The sequence below is a fragment of the Rousettus aegyptiacus genome, unplaced genomic scaffold (assembly GCF_014176215.1).
Source record: "Rousettus aegyptiacus isolate mRouAeg1 unplaced genomic scaffold, mRouAeg1.p scaffold_m13_p_8, whole genome shotgun sequence".
Lineage (NCBI taxonomy): Eukaryota > Metazoa > Chordata > Mammalia > Chiroptera > Pteropodidae > Rousettus > Rousettus aegyptiacus.
This window is the reverse complement of record NW_023416311.1, coordinates 61,201,447-61,222,279: the sequence shown is the minus strand read 5'-3', so window position 1 is coordinate 61,222,279 and position 20,833 is coordinate 61,201,447. Positions and strand designations below refer to the sequence as shown.

Below are 20,833 nucleotides of genomic sequence, written 5' to 3'. Positions count from 1 at the left end.
AGACATTTTACTGTGGGATAGTTTTCTTGTTCTATGTTACTTCCCCAGGAATCCTTATTATAAATCTTCATCACTTTGAGGTGAATTGACCACACCTTTGGAACTCAAGAGCTTACAGATCTGTCTCTTTCAGAGTTGTGAAAGAGACAATTGACAAGAAAGCATTTTGACAACTTTAAAATTTTCTACAAATACAAGGCATGACTTTTGGACCACTTTTAGTAAATAAAACATTGTCAAATTATTTCTTCAAAAATGCTCTTGTAATATTCATGATAGTTTTTCTTGACTCTTTCCCATTGGTTGTCAATAAGCTATTTTATGCCCAATGCATAATCACTTTTGCTTCTATTGTATTATATAGCTCAAAATATATGTTTAAAAAAAGACAGGAAATATACTTGGAATCAAGCAATAAATATTCTTAGAAAATCACTCCCTCTGGTCAGCACTGCTCAGGTGATAATATGATCTACTGAGAATTGATAAGTTCTCATCTAGCCATATTGATTAACACTGAATGAGCTCCGTAACCATTTGTGCTAAATAGCCTTAGTAGGTCACAGAGTAAAATATATTAAATATAAAATGGCTCAAGTATAACAAGAAACATTCTAAAGTACCAATATTTAACAGAAATACATGACTGTCAGTGCCAAGCCCATACCCCTTACACTTACCTGTTCTGTGCATGCAATAGCTTTTCACTGCATACTCCAGTAACTTTTGTACCTGAAGGCTTTCTCTATCCATGGGAGATGCACAGCCTGCACACAAGGCAGTCTAGAAGTGTTGGGGAAGAGATTCTTTCAGGACCAGCCCTCAAAAAAATGACAAATGGAAGCTTATGAGTAAAAGCCAATTTCTTTGTCTCTCAGGTGTGACAACTATCAGGTGGGTTCTGTGCTATCTCGCAGAGCTCCCCAATGGGACTGAGCCCCTGTTGCTCTTACCAGGAACCTGCTCATTAACACATTCTGTATTGCCTTCCTTCTCTTCTCTATTGTCCTACTGAAATTTCCTGGGATCACCTAACAAATAAACAAACAGCTTAACACTCAAGTCCTAGTTTGAGTCTGCTTCTCTAGACCCCAAATAAGATCCTTGGTATGCAAACCAATGCCAATTTTTAATAAATTAATGGAAAAAAGGAAGAAGAAGGCTATAACATACACTGCACATTTCAAGAAGCTAAATTTATGTAATTCAAAAGATTTTTCCTGGAATTATTTCTTTCCTGTTTTTTTCTCCCTTTCTCCCCCTGTCTCTTGTCTCACCCCTTTTTTTCTTTCTTTCTGTTTGAAATGTTCTTTCCTTTTATGAAATAGAGTGGTAGGAAATGATAGTTAATAGCAATGACAAAATACTCCTCACTTGACAAAATTTTAAATTGAAAAGTTCATAATTCGATAGTCTGTTTTTATTGAAGCTTCAGTAGTCTATAAACTCCAGAAATCTGGAAATTACTACTTTACTATAAGGTTTATTTGATTATTATTTTAACAATTACATAAAGAGTGAAGAGAAAGTTAAAAATTAAAGTTGTGTTAAAATAACAGTTGAAATTAAGAAGTTCTTCAAAGGAACATGTGACTTGAGAAATATAGTTAGAAATATTTTAGAAAAGTAGTTTTAGTTTAGTAAAGTTATATTACTCACAATTTAGTTTAATATACATAAAACTTTTACCTGATTTTTTTCTATCATATACTCAACTCAAGGCTGCATTTAACCCTTTCATTATATAGATATTTAAAAGACTGTAAAAGAGCCTTGTGTATTCGATGTGCTGACTGAATTTAGAGAGTGAAAGGATTACCAGGAGACTCTCAGGTAGATCTAAAAATGCAATCTGTATTAAAGACTTTCCAGGACTCCTAAGGTGAAGAGGTCAAAGGTTAGCTGGATTCCATGACTGTGTTTCAGGTGATGTTTAAGTTGTTGTTGACATACTCAAAGAATGGCAATGTAATTATGAGAAAACTATGGACTGGAAGCCTACGTGCCATAACTCCCTCATTTCCCTTGTCCTGAAACTATTACACTTGCTTTTATTTCTGCCATGGAGCACTATCATGTAAAGAAACCAAGGCACAGAAAAGAAAGAAGGGCTCCTGGTTACAGGAAAATAGTAGGCAAAGAAAAACAGGTTAGAAATGATGGAGAAATTTTTTTGAAAAAAAAAATAAGGAAAAATCAGCAAAATAGATATAGAAGAATAAGGATAAGCTAAATAATTTTAAAGACATTTTTTTAAACTATTCCTCTTTCAGTAGAAGCGATATTTAGATACAACTGCTTTAAACTCCTTTAACCATTTATAAGTTTAGATGTTTCAAGAGGGTCCTGATAATTTTACCTGGTTTATTTTACAGCCTCAGAGTTCATACTATTTTTTAATTTCTCCATGGTGTTTATAATTTTCATAAATCTTATTCAGTTGTTAAACCACATACTGTAATCTCCATGAAGCTATTTTTTATCAAAAGTAATTTCCTTCAACCTGTACCTCCTGAATGTTATTTCTTCAAAATATATCCCTGATAAGGAAATTTATGATCTTGAGGATTTTAAGATGAGGTCAACAAACATAGTAGGGATATTAAAGGTTAGGAGTAAAGGCTTTCTTTCAAATTTTGGGGTTAATAAAACCTTTTGACACTATTTAGATAAACTTAGAAGACTATCTATATATTAAGTAGGGCATGGAACAATTTGGAGTTTTCAAACACAGCTGCAAACTCTTTATCACTTCTTGCTTAGTCTTCCCCTTAGAAGCTACTTATATATTTGCTCTAAACCCCTTGAGGTGCTCTAAAAGTTGTATTACTGACTCAGAATTACCTTTCATACCTAGGTATCAGAACTGCAAAAATATTTTGGAATGTATTACATTTATATTCAGGTTACCAATAAAATCAGAATGAGGCAAATTCATTTTTTTAATTAAATGTTCATATTTTCATCCACAAGTATTTGACTAGCATTTTTTATTATTTATTCTTCATTAAATACTGTATTTAATTCACTATCTGGAGTAACTTTACTAAAATTACAGATATTGTTTTATTGAAGGTAAAAGCTATTATGAATTTTCCTCTCTTTTCTTTTGTATATTGTTATATTTCTCAGTACTTCCCTGTTAATATTATCTGTGAATTTAATTAACAGACTGTTTACTTCCCTTTGTTAATTTATGTTACATAATACCACACCTAACACCAATTCCTGCAGAATCCCTGTAATGCCTTTTTCCGCATACATATTTCATAGATTTTTTTTTAATTGTTTTTGACTCATGAAACTTCAACTTGTGTAACTATGTCAGGAAATTCAGGGGCTTAGAAGAAAAGGGAAACACAGAAGTAGAAATTAAAAGAGAAATTAGTAGAAAAAACACAAATGAAGGAAGGGCAGAATGTCAAGATGTGTAGAAAAAGAAAAAAGGCAATAGACAAAAATAAAGTAGAAACATTTAACCCTTTGGAAAAAATAAAAATCACTGAAGATAGATGACTGATTTGAGACTAACGACGTACACAAGAAGGAGTAAAGATCAAAGCCTAGATCTGTCTAATAAAAGGAATATGTAACATATTTGAAAATACCTCATCAAAAATATGTGGTAATCTTTTAAGATGAAAAGGACAGAACAATTCCCTGTAAGATTTAATATAAGTTATTTGTGTTTGGTTGATTTCCAAATAGACATAGTAGGTCTTTCTTCCTAGTTAAGCAATTGATGTCCAAAAATGTGAGCTGATCTAATCCAGTATTTGTTAAAAGGATGAAGATCTGTTCAAAGCAGTTTGCAAGGATGGCTAGCACTGGGCTAGGCTGTAGGATAGACTAGACTACAGGTTGTATATGCAGTATGGTTTAATAGATACACACAACTAAAAGTAACTAGAAAACAGTATGATTCAGTATCTAATCGGTGTTGGACTTCATTAAATATTGGCTTTCAATTAGTAAAGAATTTTCAAAAGGGGAATTGGAGCTAATTCTGCAAATTAGAGTAGTGAGCCTACCCTGGAATCTCAGGCTTTATATAGATGGTGTGTGAGCACTTAAGAGAAATCAATAATACCCAAGAGCTGGTGATAAGCTGCCAGTCCCGCCTCCTACATTCAAAGGCTGTTTGGTGGTTATTGGGGTAGAAGTGTTAAAGGATTGAGATGCTAACACGCAGGTTTTCAAACACAGGCTACATGTAAATTTGTTGGTAGTGGGTAGAATAGGTACTTTGATGATCTCGTCTAACTCTAAGTTTAAAAACATAAGAAAAAGCGTTTTCAGGTAGGCCATTATAAGAAGTAGGACTTTATTCTTAAGTATTACGGAATTGCTTCATCATGCACTTTCTCATTTCTTAACCTCCTTTCTAGAACAGCACGAGCTTAGCAACCCAGTACCAAATCTCTTACCCACCTACCTAAAGAATGATATTGAGTTGGCTTTCTTACCCATTCTTCTTTCTTTTAGAACCACTTTTAGGTATTGCATACCTCCTTCCTGATTAGCATACTTATAGTACAGTGGTTCTTAACTGCTTCAGCTTGGAGTCTCATTAAAACATTGATTTCTGCAGTTTCTCATTCAGAGGGTCAGGGATGGAGTCCCAAAATTTGCATTTCTAAAAAGATCTTAAGATAATGCTAGTCTAAGACCGTTCCCAGGACTAGTCCATCTTCATTCTCCCAAGTGGTACACTGCATGAGGCAAGCACCATGAAGGAGACTTCAGAATGTTTAATTAAATTTGTCACCAATTTGGCAAATAGGCTTATGCAGACTTCTAAAGTAAGGAAAATATCTTGCATGTACCTTGCCACCTCTTTTAGTAGTCTTTTCCTTTTTTCCTGGGCTTCTATTTCAGCCCATCTCCAATGTACTCTTATGCTGGTTTGATCATCCTTATCAGAGAAAATATTGACCTCAAAGATCAATATTTAATGGTATTTAATGTATGATTCTTCCTGCGAGAATTTAAACTATAAGAACAATATATGAACCCAAAAGGACAAATTGCCTATACTTTAATTTCAAACAAAGGGGATGATTCCTCCACCTTTCTGTATGCATGTGTTTATATGTATTACCGTATTAAAGACAAACAAAACCCATCTCTTTGGCTATATTAAAGGTAAGATTTCGGTTTACTGTAATTTTTGTACCAATACAAAACTGGCACTATGGGGCCTCCTTCACATTTGCCTGTTGAAGGTGTTCTGTGCATCACATATGAATTGTGGAGCATGCCCTGCCATCTTTTTCTCATAGACGAGGATAAAAGTTCATTGATTGGTGTCACATAAGGCACTCCTCCTCTCCACACCTCATTAGTACCCAACAGACTTGCATTTGCACAGGTATGTCTGTGTCTAAGAGGTGGAGGGGGTCAGTGAACAAAACGTGACTTCACAACCATTATTTCTACCAAAATTCTAAGCCCTCCCCCCCAACCTCCCTGTATCCATTCCGTTTTCTTCTCAATTCAGAACCTAGTGGTTTTTTTCATATTTTTTAGTTTGCAAGTCATATGGTGATTTATATTATGCAACATTATATTTATATTATGCAACAATGGAAACATTAATAGTACTACCTCAACCTTCGAAGCAGTCTGCAACCCATTCCCACCCCGCTACCCCGGGCTTCGGCCGTTAGGTTTCTGCGCCGCCGGCTACGGGTGCTTTTTCTACCGGTCAGGAAGCAAGAAACCTGCTTCGTAGCATATTCCTTTCCTTTCCCTCTTTCCTTCGTCTCTACGGCTCCTCATCCCTCTCGTCTCTCCAGTTTTCAGGTTGCTGAGCGGCAGCTGGCTTAGGTACCCAGTCCTCCCCTCTTCCTCCCATCAAACAAAGCCCAGTGAGGAAGGTGCTGGCAACACCGATGAGACAAGCGTCCGCGCCGCCACGCGCTCCAACCGGAGGGACAGTGAGCGCTGCCGCGCTTCGCGCGTCCCCGCCGCTTCCTTCCCATCCGACTCTTCCTTTTCCTCCCTCCAGGCCCACTCCCCCCGCCCCGACGCCGCGCAGGCGCCTGCGCAGAAGCGCGCTCCCCCGCCCCCTTCCCCGCCCTTCCTTCCCTCTGCTCCTCCTCCCGCGCCCCGCCTTCCTTTCTCTCGTCGTTTTCACCGAGAGCTCCAGGTTGGGAGCAGTTCAATCGATTTCCCCACTACCCCGCCCCCCTTCCTCTTTTTTCCCCACCCCTCCCATCTCCAGCCCCGTGGAGGATGAAGCGGCTGCAGTGGCCCCAGCCCCAGCAGCGGCACCGGCGGTGGCTGCGGTGGGGGTGGCCGGAACTGGGGTGGTAAAGGAGCGGTGGCAGCGGCAGCGCCGGTGGCTGAAAGGAGCGGCAGCCGGCCCAGCCGCTTCCCCTGTGCTTCCTTTCCTCTTTAGTGCAGCCAGGAAGTTTTTCGCTTCTGTACATGTGTGCGCGTGAGTGTGGGTGTATAAGGTGAAGGTTTGGGCGGCATTTGTGCAAGCGTGGGGTTTTTTGCCCACTTCGCTTCCCGTAACCCGGGCAGCTCGGGAGCCTGGGCTGTGGCCCGAGGAGGGGGCGCGGCGGCGGGCTCTCCTTTTGTTGTTGTTTCCTCTGCCTGGGGAGCTGAAGGGGGGACGCGCCTGGGTGGGGCGGCTGGGAGCCCGGGCCTTGCGGCCCCCGGGGCTCCCGGGCGGGGAGGGCAACGCAGAGTAGAGCGGACTTCAACATGATGGCGGCCGAGGCCGGCAGTGAGGAGGGCGGCCCGGTGACCGCCGGGGCAGCAGGAGGCGGCGCGGCCGCAGGCTCCAGTGCCTATCCCGCAGTGTGTCGCGTGAAGATCCCCGCGGCCCTGCCTGTGGCAGCCGTCTCCTATTCTGGGCTGGCGGAGGCCGGCGTGGCCGGGACTCTGGGTGGCGGAGCCGCTTTGGGGTCAGGGTTCTTAGGAACCGGCTCCGTGGCGGGAGCACTGGGGGGAGCCGGACTGTCAGGGGGAGGTGCTGCTGCTGGCGTGGCTGGTGCTGCGGTCGCCGGACCTGGCGGGGAGATGGCTCTCACCAGGGGGACCACTTCGTCGCCTGCGGAGACCTTCGGGGCAGGCGGCGGATTCCCTCCTCTGCCGCCGCCTCCTCCTCAACTGCCCCCTTTGGGCGGGGGCCTGGGAACAGTGGACGAAGGTGACTCTCTTGATGGACCAGAATACGAGGAGGAAGAGGTGGCCATCCCGCTGACCGCTCCTCCAACTAACCAGTAAGTCAAGACCGCTGTTCAGTGATTGGGGAAGCTGGCTTTTGGAAAGAAGTGGAAACATGCACTCATCCTGTCAGCTGTGATATGTTCTGAAAAGTTTTGAAGCTTCAGGTTCCACACGTAGGGATTACATTTGACTGTCTTCCCTACAGGCATACTCTGTGGCGTCTTATTGCTTCTCTGGGAAGATGTAAAGTTTTTAAGATGGGAAGCATGGGAAAATGTATATTAGGTGAGAACCGGATATGGTTCTGCACCTTCCAAATTGAGTTGGCGTCCTAGCATTCAGCTGAGCTTACGCCAAGGCAGTAATAGTCTTTTATAGTATTAACCTGTGTGTTCCCTGTTAGATGATTAGTGAGAAGCTTTGAAAACAAGTTTTTGAATGAGTGTTGTACTGATACCATTTGAAACATACCTTGGTAAGAATGCTTTGTTTTGGTTGCACGGCAAATACTAACTTGTAACTTGTGCCATAGAATTCCCATTTGTTAATATTTAGTGCCATTCTTTTATAGTTGAGACTTTGTAAGTACAATATTGAAGTACAAAACAAGATGAGTAGTGTACTTCCCATCAACACTTTTTGTTGGTAGTCAATACAGTATTCTGTTTCTATGTTAATTTTGACACTCTACTGCAGAATATATAGAACAAATGACTTTTCTGTATAAAGTTAGTACCTCCTACTTGTTCTTCTCATAAGTGAACTTAGGTTTGTATTTCTATATAAAAGTGGACATTGGTGAGAGGAAAATGTTGATGGGTAGAAGTGATAGTAGGCATAACTTGTTTTATAGATCTCTCACATTTGTCTTTGACCTTTAGAATTTCAACAGCCTTGGTGAACATCAGAGGAAAAAAGATTTGGTTCGTATGTTGACAGTCACTCTGGACACTTGAAAATATTATTTATTTTTTTGGAGGATTTGGAAAGGACTTAAATGAATTGGGAAGAGATTCTTTAATACTAATCCATTTTTTGACTTAAAGCTACATCTTTTGATAGTTAGGTGGAAAAGTAGTCTCTTGTCAGTCATGGTATAGGGGTGTTATATTCCTTTTATTGTTCAATACAAGTTCAGTTTTCTTTGTCTAATTTTATATCAACTTGTCATGTCTATGTATTGCAGATTTTTCGAAGGTGTTCTGAGTGTGAAAAATGAGAATTTTACACAGTTTATGCAAGTCTTTTTGAAAAAGTCATTTTATAATACAAAGTGCCCACTACATACTCAGCACTGTGGTTATAATAAAGTACAGCTTTTCATTCTGAAGAATTTAGTCTTAGGCCAGTTCATAGTTGAATTAAAGTAGGCATATTTAGTATATTGTAGTTAAAAAAATTTTTTAATAGAGTTTTTTTTATAGAGCAGTTTTAGGTTCATAGCAAAATTGAGCAGAAAATACAGAACGTTCCTATTAGATTTTTACTAGTAAATTAATAAGTACGTTTATTAGTTGTGTTTGTGAGGAGTCCATGGTATGAGATTTTCATTATTATGTGTATTTGAGATTAAAAATAGTTGTTAGACTATGTATATGAAATTCGTTCTATTTCTAAAAAGTATCCTTCATTTCTAGTATGTTTTTTCAAAATTTGCCACTGAGAAGTACAAATTTCCCTCTTTTCTTTATCTTAGATAACAACCCAAAGTCACTGGAGGCAATAAAGTGTAGTGGTTAAGCGTGCAAATTCTGAAGTTAGACAAGATCTGGGTTGGAATCCTGACTCTACCACTTACTAGCTGTGTGATCTTGGAAAGGTCAGTGTCCCCATCTGTAAAATGGGGATGATAATGGTACCTAATATGGTCATTTTTAAGGTTTAATGAGAATCTCGAACATATTTAGTACAGTGCCACACAGTAAGTATTCAATAAATAGTCTCCCAAAATAACAACATAATTTTATTGTTATTAAATTGCCTACTAATTCTATTGTTATAGGGATTCCCTTACTAATAGCTATTTTAGAGAATGTATTGAACTCCAAAGGCCTGTCTTCAATGATTACCTATATTAAAAATTTTATTTGAACTTCATAAAGGCTTCCATCGAGTTAAACAGATTTAGAGATGAAATTCAAATATTTTCTATTAGATTCCTTTTGTAAATGAAAGGAAAAGGCATTCATGACTTGGTTCAGTAATGTCATATCTTTTCGTAAATGTATTGAAGAAATGTTCTTGGACTAAATTAATATTTGATTACGAGTGACTGATTGATTGTCTTAGTTACCAATAACATGGTATTAAGGAGGTTCGCATCATAGGATTTAGTCTACAGCAATTTATTAAACTAGGGCTCTCTGGTCACATGGTTCAACCTTGTAACCAGGTAGCTTAGTTCTGTTCATTACAAGAGAGTCAAGAGATGATATGTAAAGCCACCAGTGCAAATATGCTAATGCTATTAGTATTTCGTACCTTGTTTCTGTTATTACATTTATTTGAACATTTTCCTTTTGTACAAGTTTTGAAAAAAAATTTTAAAAAGAAAAAAATTCTCCCCATATATTTTTATGCACAAATATCTATCTAAATCTACTCACAAATTTATTTTTCAAGAGAGAGAAAGGTATAAATTAAAGGAGTTACTGGTACTCCCTGTAATTTTATGGAGCTGCTTGTCATGGTTCTTGTTACTTTTTTTCTCTCTTTCCTACAGATGAAGAGTGATAGAAAAGGAATATTGTTCCTTTTACTCTGTCTTCAGTTATATATGTAGATTTTTAACTATGAGCCTGCAGTATAGGAGGCCTTTGGGTTCAGTCCCATCCACAGATATATATTGCTTGTTCTTATTATATTTGGAACATATAGTAATTAGTTGGTACCATTTAAAAATTGGAAGACTTGACATTTAAGAAGTCTCAATTTCTAGCGTTGACTGAGAAATCACAGGTTGCTGTTCCTACTTGAGAGTACATTGCTAGACCCGAGTAGTATTGCCCCTTGTAGATGAGTTCTGAGTTCTCTATTTAGCTAAAGTCTCTACCAGGCTTGCTTTGCCTTTGATATTTTTTGCCCGACATCTGGCCTAGATCTTACTCTGCACCTACTATTATACAGGTATCCAAGACTGAAACTTAAAGGAAAAAGAAACAAGGAATATAAATACCTTCCCCCCCCCCCTTAAAAATCATCTTACTGTCCTCTACAAAAATAAAATCATTCTTAAGTCATATAATTGTTAATGTTAGGACATGTTCATTAACTTTGTTACTATTTGCACTATAACTATGGGTGAGTCATTATTTCTTACTAAACATGAGGGTGAGAATTGCAAAGATTAGTATGGACAGAGTGGTTGCTGACCAGGACCCAGATTTTGTACATATTAGAATGAGAAGTAGAGCAATGTCGTAGGTGCTTAATTTAAGGGATTACAACAATGAATAAGATGCCTCTTTTCTCAATGAGTCTCTTTTGAAAGTTTTAGATATAGTAGAAAGCTAGGTAAACCAATTATTATGATTCAGCCTAGATTAAGATAAATATCATGAGTGAAGTATGAGCAGAGGGTCATAGAGGTTAAAAGAATAAGGAATTTATGTAATTTGGAAAATTTATGTAATGAGGAAAAGTAGCCAGGTATATTTTACCTGGTGCTTAGTTTATTTTCTGAAAAAGAGGTTATTGGTTCCTGTGCCTTTTGCATAATAATTCGGTCAGGTAACAAAGAATTACTAGTTAAATTAGTACAAATTTTGGCGCTGGTGAAGAGTGTCTTACTGAACTTTTTAATTACTTACCTGTGGTCTAGAGGGAGGTTAAAGGGGGTGCTTGTAGTTGCTGAGAAAATAGAGCACAACAAAAGGCTAGAATTGGTCTGAATCATTGAAAACCAGACAAACATTGATAAAGACAAAAAAAAGGGAGGGGAGTACAGCAGTAAATTAGGAAGAAAAAGGGGAAAAGGAAGAATAGGCCTTTAGCTCGTTTTGCTGTTATCTCTTTACTGGCTGTTAGGGAAATGAGAAAATATCTTAAGAGCATCTTAAGATATTGGAGTAGGGGAGACTTATAATGATTATTAACAATAACAGTTATTACTGCTGATATTTCTTGGTTTCTCACTACCTAACAGGGACTGTTCTGACTGGTTTACATTGTTTTATGTACTGCTTCACTCCAAAACTTAGTTGCTAAAACAATATTTATTTGCTTTTGATTTTAAAATTTGAGCAGGGCTTGATGGGGACTGTTCCATATGTCATCTATTGGCTTCTTAACTCATAAGTCTGGTGCTTCAGCTGGGATGGCTGGAACAGCTGGTGGATAGCTGGGCATATCTTCTCCTCTTCCTTCTTCTCCTTGTAGCCTCTCTTCTTCATTAGCTTGAGCTTCTTCACAGCATGGCAGCTGGGTTCCTTGAGGAAGCATTCCAAGAAGGGCAGCCCCTCTCTCTCAACACTTAAGCCTCTTGTGTTCTTTGCATGTGCTAATGTTCAATAGCCAGTGCTAAACACATGTCCCAGTTTAGATTTGGTATGGGAGGGGTTGTGCAAAGGCATTAATACTGAAGGGTGAAATTTCTTAGGGGCACCAAAGTTATAGCCTACCTCATATATTCATTTCCATGTAATATCAGATTAATAGTAGAGTGCTAGTGATGAGGGAGGAGGTGAGAGAAAGGGCAGGTATTTAGAAGTTCTTTCTTTAGGCTTAGTTTGGTAAATTGTCTTTCATTAAATAATTCAAATATCCCCACAATAGATTTTGCTTCTTAGCACCATTATCTTAATATTAAACTAAAGATAATTGAGTGTGGATATTGGTTTCATATTTTTTGTTTGAATGGAAGGTAGGTGTGTTATCTTGAAATTGCCTGCAGTACATTTCAGTTGTGGGCTAAGTTAAAAATAGTTGTCATACAATTTACTGATTAACTTCTCCATATGTCTGATCACATCTCAACAGTATTTGGGGTATGATTTTAGGTGTTTCAGTGATTGTGTGATTTTTCTGAGTAAAACAATGACATTATGAGGTACAAGAAGAAATATAGAGTATACACACTAGTTGGAAGATGAGGCATTAATGATAGAGAAATAAGGTGATAAAATTAATCTACGTAGACACATTGTACAGTACCTTTCTCAAGGATAGTTGTGAAAGAATTGAAAGACTGAAAGTATGTAAAAGAATGATATTGAAATTTCATAAGGTAATCCTTTTTATTGAAGATTTATAGAAAGTTTGATTAGCTCTCGTAGCATGGTGTTTGATAGTAAAATCATAAGAGCGATGCACAGATACATAGTATTTTAGTGATAGAGGAAACTCTCATTGCCTATGTGCAGGAGCAGACTCAGGTAAGTTGGCTTGCTTAATTAAGACCACATAGCTAGGTAGTGATAGAACTGGACAGAATCTAGTTCTTATAATTTTTCAGATATATTTGAATGATTTATAACTTTTGAGGGGAGGGGATACAAAGGCAGAGACTCAATATTGACTTATTATTTACTGTATGCTAGGTACTTTACATAGATTATCTCATTTAATTCTCACAACTATGCAGTGTATTATCCACATTTTTATTGTTGAGAAAACTTGAGTGAGAGAACTGGAATTCTAATGCAGAAACTATACTTTTTCCTTTACCTTGCCCCCCTTTCAGTACATTTAATACGTATATATGTGTGCCCATACAAAATTAAAATAATTCAAGGCTGTCCGGTCACCGAGTGTTATGGACTGAATTGTGTCCCCCCACCAAGGTTAGGTTGAAATGCTAACTCCTAATATGGCTATATATGGAGATAGGGCCCTTAAGGAGGCAGTTAATGTTAAACAAAGTCATATGGGTAGGTCCATAATCCAGTAGTACTGGTGTTTTTAATAAGAAGAGGAAGACATTTCAGGAGTGCATGTGCACAGAGAAAAGGACACATGAGTTCATGGTGAGCATGTGGCCGGCCATCTTCATTCACAGTGAGAATGAAGCCAAGGAGAGAGGCTTCATTAGAAACCAACTCTCCTGGTACCTTAATCTTGAAATCAGCCTCCAGGTCTTTGAGAAAATAAATTTCTGTTGTTTAAGCCATTCACACTGGTATTTTGTTAGGGTAGCCCAAGCTGACTTGGGAAAATTTGCATCTTTAAAAATGGCTTTGGAGGATTTGGGACCATATCGAATGCATATCTGCTACTTGAGAAACAGGGTCCTCATTCATTTATTTCCTACCTTACACTGTAGGAAAGAAAAACTTTCTTTATATTTTACCTTCTTTATGAGTTAGTAATTTATACCTCTTCTTTTGGATATATACCTGTGTTGAAGGATGGAAAACATTTAAATGCATGTCTGATTATTACGGTGTGAAAAATGACCAAGGATGGTAGCCATGAAAAATCCTATGGCTGAAACATTACTCCAACAAATTTTCTGTTTTCACTTTGTGTTTATTGTTGTAAGAGTCAGTGTTACTTTAAAATTCATATATATCTATATATCTATATTTATATATCTATCTATCTTAAGCTAAGGGAAAGATCTAGAGGTTCCCCTCAACTCTTTTCTTTGTAGAAATAACCAACTAAACTGGTTCACAGTTAAGAAATTATGTAATAGAACTGTATCTCTCCTCATCCATGTCTGTCTACCTAAATATTGATTTACCTCTCATTTTTAAACTTATTTTGAGGTAATTGTAAATTCACATTCAGTCACAAGAAATAATAGAGATGTGTCCTTTACCCATTTTTATAATTAGGAAATTGACATTGACAAAATTCACTTATCTTATTCAGATTTCACCAGTTCTGCATATGTGTGTGTACGTGTGTGTGTGTGGGTGTACATTCCTATGCAGTTTTATCATATGTAGATTTGTGTATACATCATCATAGTAAAGTTACAGAACAGTTTCATCACCACCAGGATCCTTTGTGCTGCTTTTTTATAATCAAATTCACCTCCCTTTATCTCTAACCCTTGGAAACCACTAAACTGTTTATCATTTTGTCATTTCAAAAAGGTTATATAAATGGAATTATATAGCATGTAACCTTTTGGAGTTAGCATTTATTCAACATGATTCCTCAAGATTCATCCAGTTTGTTGTATGTATCTATGAGTAGTATTCCATGGTATGGATATACTGTAGTCTAACCATTTGCCATTTGGGTTCTTCCCATTTTGAGTTATCATGAAAAAAAAAAAAACAAACTGATGAACAATCATGTTTATGTTTTTGTGTGAACATAAATTTTAATTTCTGTCAGATTAATGCCCAAGAGTATAGTTGCTGGATTGCATGGGAAGTACATGTTCAATTATATAAGAAACTACCATTGTTTTCTAGAGTGGTTCTTTATGTCGATCCATTGATCTAGATGTCTCCATCTGCTAACATCATACTCTTGATTAGACTAGCTATGTAGCAGGCTTCAGTGTTAGGTAGGGTGATTCCTCTCACTTTTCAGTATGTTTCAAGCTATTCTAAGTCTTGTGGTTTTACACATAAATTTTACAAGCTTGTCCATGTCTGCAAAAACTGAGATTTTCATAGGAATCGCATTAAAACCGTAGATCAGTTTGGAGAGAATTGACATCTTTACCATATTGATATGGTATATGTCTCCATTTATTTAGATCTTTTTTGATTTCTTTAAGCAGTATTTTGTAATTTTTAGTGCATGAGTTCTGTATACCTGTTGTTAAACTTAGTTTTTTGTTGTTGTTTGGAGCAATTTTGTAAATGTTATTTTTTTGTTTTTTGTTTTTAAATTTGAAGATGTAATTGGCTTTATTCAGTGATTTGTGAATCAGGCAGCATCCTACCTACTCATTAAAAAGACCCTCCAGTTTGTCAATGTTACTACATTTTTAATTTCATTTTCAATATATTCATTGTTACTAGAAATGCCATTGATTTTTATATGTTGGTTTTGTATCCTGCAACCTTGCTAACTTTTAGTTCTAAGAGGCTTTTTACAGATACCTGGGGATTTTCTACATAGACATTATGTCAACTGCAAATAGGGACAGTTTTATTTCTTTCTAATCTGTCCTATTTCTTTTTCATGTTTTATTGCAGTGACTAGAACTGCTGGTATTATAGTAAAGGAGTGTAGTGGTAGCAGACTTCCTTACTGTGTTCTTTGTCTTAGGTGGGAAGTATTTAGTATTTTACCATTAAGTATGATGTTAACCGTGGGCCTTTTTGTTGGGTGGGGGCTTAGCTAGATACTTTTTATCAAGTTAAGGTAGCTCACCTTTCTTCCTAATTTACTGTGAGTTTTTATTATGATTGGAAGCTGGATTTTTGTTCTTTTTATGAGTGGATTTATATGATTGTATGATTTTTTTTTCTTTAGTTTGTTGATAGAGTAGATTACACCGATTTTTTTTTTTTTTTTTTTAAATGTTGAACCAGCCTTACATATCTGGAATAAATCCCACTTGGTTATGGTATGTGGTGCTTTTCAAACATTGCTGATTTAGGTTGCTGAGATGTCGAAGATTTTTGTGTATAAGTTCATGAGTGATATTGGTGGTTAGCTTTTCTGATATCTGTCTCATTTTAGTATTTGGTAATACTGGCCTCATAATATAAAGTAGGGCATGCTGCATCCTTGTCTATTCTTTGAAAGAGTTAGTGAAGTATCTCTTTAATTCTTTTTAAATATTTGGTAGACTTTTCTAGTGGAAACATCTCAGCCTAAGATTTATTTTTTTGCAGATTTTAAGTTACAAACTCATTTTTCAGTAGTTATAGGGTTATACATATTTTATTTTTTGGATTTTGGAAGTATGTGGCTTTTGAGGAATGGATTCATTTCTTCTGATTTGTCTCATAGATGAGCATAAACTTGTTTACATTATTCCATAATTACCCTTTTAACAGTTGTCAAATATTCAAGGATATATAACCTTTTATTCCTGATATTGGTAATTTGTATAGTCCCCTTTTTGTTTTGTCAGTCTGGCTAAATATTGGTCAGTTTTATTAATTTTTTCAAAGGATTAACTTGTTTCATTGAATTTTATCTATGGTTTTATTTTTAATTTCATTGATTTTTGCTCCTTTTTAAAAAAATTTCCCCTTCTGATTGTTTTGGGTTTATTTTGCTCCCATTTTTCTTGATAGTAATTTAATGTTATATTTGAGACCTTTTCTATTTCATAATGTAAGCATTTAATGCTATGCCTTTTCTAATTAGTACTGTTTTAGCTGTAGCTTACATTTTTTTTATGTGTTATCTTTTCATTTTCATTCAATTTTGTTTCTTTAACTTTACTTTGAGACTTACTTTTTGCCCCACGGATTATTTAGAAGCATGTAGTTTAATTTCCAATTGGTTCTGTTATTGATTTCTACTTAAGAGCCATTATGGTCAGGGAACATACACTTATGATTTCAATACTTTTAAATTTGTTGATATTTGTTTTATGGCCCAGAATATAATCTGTCTTGGTGAGTGTTCCATGGATGCTTTAAAAAATGTGTATTCTACTGTTTTAATGGTGGAGTGTTCTCCATATATCAGTTCGATTTTTTTAATTGATTGTGTTGTTTAGAGCTCTCAGTCTCTGCTGATTTTCTGTTTATTTCTCTGTGTCTCTGAGAAGAGAGGCTTGAAAGCTCCTAACTATAACTAAATTTGTCTGTTTCTCTTTTCAGCTCTATATTTGTGTGTACACATTTAGGATTGTATTCCTGGTGGACTGATCCTTTTATCACTATTATAATGGCCCTCCCTTGTCTCTAGCAATTGTCTTTGCTCTAAAGTCTGTAATATTAATGTAGCCACTCTTGCTTTTACTTTGTTTAAATGCACTTTTTTTCTATCCTTTTACTTTTCACGTCTTATTTTCAGTAGGTTAGACAGCTTATAATTGGGTCTTTTTTTTTTTTAATTCCACACTACCAGTTTTTACCTTTAATTGGGTATTTCAACTACTTGCATTTACAGTAACTATTTATGTATTAGAACTTAAGTCTGCCATTTTATCTTTTGTTTCCTGTTCTGTTTCTATTTCTTGCCTTCCTGTGAGCTACTTGAACAATTGTTAGGATTTCTTCTTGACTTATCTATAATGGTTTTTAAATATAATGCTCTAGAGTTTTCTTAGTGGTTTTCTAAGATTTTAAAATATACATATGTAATTTACCATAGACTATTATATAAACATTTTGTCAGTTCGAGTGAAGTGTGGCAATCCTTCTCTTTAGATCCCTTTACACTCTCATTTTGTAAATATTTTCTTGAATATTTCCGTTGTGCTATATATACATTGAGCAGGTCATCAGATGGTGTGGATATATATTTTTTAATTGTGGTAAAATATATATGGCATAAAATTGACCACTTTAACCATTTTTATGTGTACAGTTGTGTTGTATAAAGTACATTCATTTTGTTGTGCAACCATTACCACCATCCATCTCCAGACTTTTTTTCCATCTTCCCCAACTGAAACTCCGTACCCCTTAAACACTAACTCACCATTCCCTTCTTTCCCAGCTCCTGGCAGCCACTATTTTACTTTCTGTCTCTATGAATTTGACTACTTTAGATACCTCATAAGTAGAACCATGCAAATTTTTGTCATTTTGTGACTGACTTTTAGTGTAACGTCTTCAAGTTTCGCATATGTTGTAGCATTTGTTGTTGTTGTTGTTGTTGTTTTTTAAGGCTGAATACTATTCTGACCTTATCCTACATTTTTGTTCATTTATCCATTAGTGGACATATGGTTTGCTTCCATCTTTTGGCTTTTGTTAATAATGGTACTTAAACATGGTATGCAGATATCTGTTCAAGTCTCTGCTTTTGTTCTTGGGACTATACCAAAAAGTGGAATTGCTGGATCATGTGGTAATTCTGTGTTTAAGTTTTTGCAGAATTGCTGTACCATTTTCGATAGCAGCTACACCATTTTTTAGTCTCACTAGTAATGCATGAGGGTTCCAGTTGCTCTACATCCTCAACCGTCACTTTGTTTTTTTTTATTTTTAATAATATCTGTCCTGATGGTTATGAATTAGTATCTCATTGTGGTTTTCACTTGCATGTCCCTAATGAATAGTGGTGTTGAGCATCTTTCCATATGTTTATTTGCCATCTGTGTATCTTCTTTAGAGAAAATGTTCAGATACTTTGCCCATTTATTAACCAGGGGGTTTTTTGTTGTTGTTGAGTTGTAGTTTTTTTTGGTATATTCTGAATATCAATCTCTTTTCAGATAAAAGGTTTGCAAATACTTTCTCTCATTCCATGGGTTGCCTTTTCACTCTTCATAGTGTCTTTTAATGTACAGAAGTTTTTAATTTTGATGTACGCCTACTTACCTTTTTTTATTGACCTTGAAATTTTTATCTTATTCATTAACTATCATTTTAAACGCTCTTGAGTAGAAAGGTAGTCTGCTGAGTCTCTCTCTAGTTTTTACACATTTTTGCTTTTTACATTGTTCCTTTTTCTTTTCTAATGTTCCAAGATTACTTTGATCATCCGAAGAGCTTTCTTGAAGGATACTTCTGCTAGTGAGATGTATCCTTATTTATCCTTTACCAGCTTGTCTTTATATCCCTTTCATTTCTGAAAGATAATTTTGTTAGATATAGAATTCATGATTGACAGTTCTTTTTTTACAGCACTTGAAAAAAAATTTTATTACTTCTGACCTTCGTGGTTTCAGCTTAGAAATCTGCTGTCATTCGAAATGATGTTCCCCTATAAGTAATGCATCCTTTCTTTGTGGTTGCTTTTAAGATTTTTTTTCTTTGTTTTTGTATTCAGATGCATAATGATATGTCAAATTGTAATTTCTGTGTGTTTACCTATTTGTGGTTTGCTCATTTGAATCTGTAGGTTTATGTCTTTCTTCACATTTGTAAGTTTTCAGCCATTATTTTTTTAATACTCTTTCAACTCAGCCTTTCTCTTTTTAATTTTCTTTTTTAAATTTTTTTGGGGGTGACCAGTTAGTAACATTATGCGGGGTTCAAACGTGCAATTCAGTGATCCATCTTCTGTGTATTGCATTGTATGTTAATACCACTCAAAGTCAAATCTTCTGTCACCATAATTTTTGACCCCCTTTACCCTTTTCAGTTTTTCCCTCTCCCCCCTTTTTGTCTAGTAACCACTAAACTGTTGTCTGTGTCTATGAGTTTTTGTTTGTTTTGTTCCTTTGTTTTTTTCAGTTTTACATCCCACATATGAGTAAAATTATATGGTTCTCAACTTTTTCTGTCTGACTTATTTTGTTTAGCATAATAATCTCAAGAACCATCCATGTTTTCACAAATGACAGTATTTCATCTTTTATTATGGCTAAATAATATTCCATTGTATATATGTACTACATCTTTATCCAGTAATCTATTGAAGGACACTTCAGTTGTTTCCATGTCTTGGCCACAGTGAATAGTGATGCAGTGAACATAGGGGTGCATGTATTTGTACATAAATGTTTTCAAATTTGGGGGGTAGATGCTCAGAAGAGGGACTTCTGAGTTCTCTTTTCTTTATGGGACTTCAGTGATATAGACTTGGATCTTTTGTTACTGTCCTACAGTTCTTTGAGACTTTTTAAATTTCCTTTTTGTCATTTTTCTCCTGTTTAGATTGGTTAAATTCTATTGATCTGTCCTTAAGTTCACTGACTCTAACCTTTGTAATCTCTACTATTAAGAACATCCAATAAGTTTTATTTTTTTTCCTTTTTGTACTTCACAGTTTTATAGCCTCCATTTTTTCTGTTTGTTTGGTTGTTTTTTTAATTTCTATTGCTTGACTTGGATTTTTTTCCTTTTTGCTTCAAGAAATTTTGTAATTCATGATTAATTTTTATGACGACTACTTTAAAATCTTAGCTAATTCCAATATCTATATCAGTTTTGAAATCTGTTGTCTTTTTCTTATTCAAGTAGTTATATTTTGGTTCTTGGCATGATGGGTAATATTTAGTTGTATATTGGACATATTATAATCTGTATAATTTTAAAAATTACTTTTCCCCTTAAGTAAGATTAATATATGTTTGTTTACTCTAGAAAATGTAGAGATTATTGGAAAATATAAAGAAAAAAGGAATTCTTTTACTAGCAAAGATAGGGAGCTAAATTTTTGTATATTATATATATCTGAAAAGAAATATGTATGTATTCCCAACCACTAAGTATAATTATAGCTGACACTTTTACATATGGGGAAATTGAGTTAATTAAATTTGTCACTGTTTGAAAAACTATTACTGCAAACATGGTTTTGAAAAGATAGATCTTATCATACTCTTTCTTGAATCTCTTCTATGAATTTCCATTGTATAGAGTTGTGACTTTCGAACCTAATTGTGATCATCTTTCACCAGAAGAAATAGATTTTTTATCTGTGACCTAGCCCACTCACATAAACAGACATTATAACAGAAACAAAAGTTAAATGAAACAAACTTACCCTTACCACCTGTGATACACTCTATTTACTGTTCTAGTCTGTTCTACTTCAGTTCATTAAAAAATGCTGATTGTGACCTACTAAATTGATTTCTTGACCCAATGGCTTGAGACCTGCAGGTTGAGAAAAAAATTAAAGCTTTAGTATGACATGCAATGCCATCTTAACTCGTTCGCCA

The 20,833-nt window shown here is 35.9% G+C and overlaps 1 protein-coding gene across 2 annotated transcripts in view; it reads left to right on the top strand.

Moving 5' to 3' along the window:
- Window positions 1–6,135: 6,135 nt before the first annotated feature.
- The window catches only part of RASA1 (RAS p21 protein activator 1), a 92,024-nt gene continuing 77,326 nt past the window's right edge, over window positions 6,136–20,833 (top strand). Inside the window, exon 1 of one of the 2 annotated variants that reach the window (XM_016123788.2) lies at window positions 6,136–7,235. In XM_016123788.2, the coding sequence (XP_015979274.1) occupies window positions 6,715–7,235 (521 nt within the window). In that variant the 5' untranslated portion in view covers window positions 6,136–6,714. Of the gene's footprint in view, window positions 7,236–8,888; window positions 9,002–20,833 lie in introns of those variants that run through there. The other variant, XM_016123789.2, reaches the window with a different exon arrangement.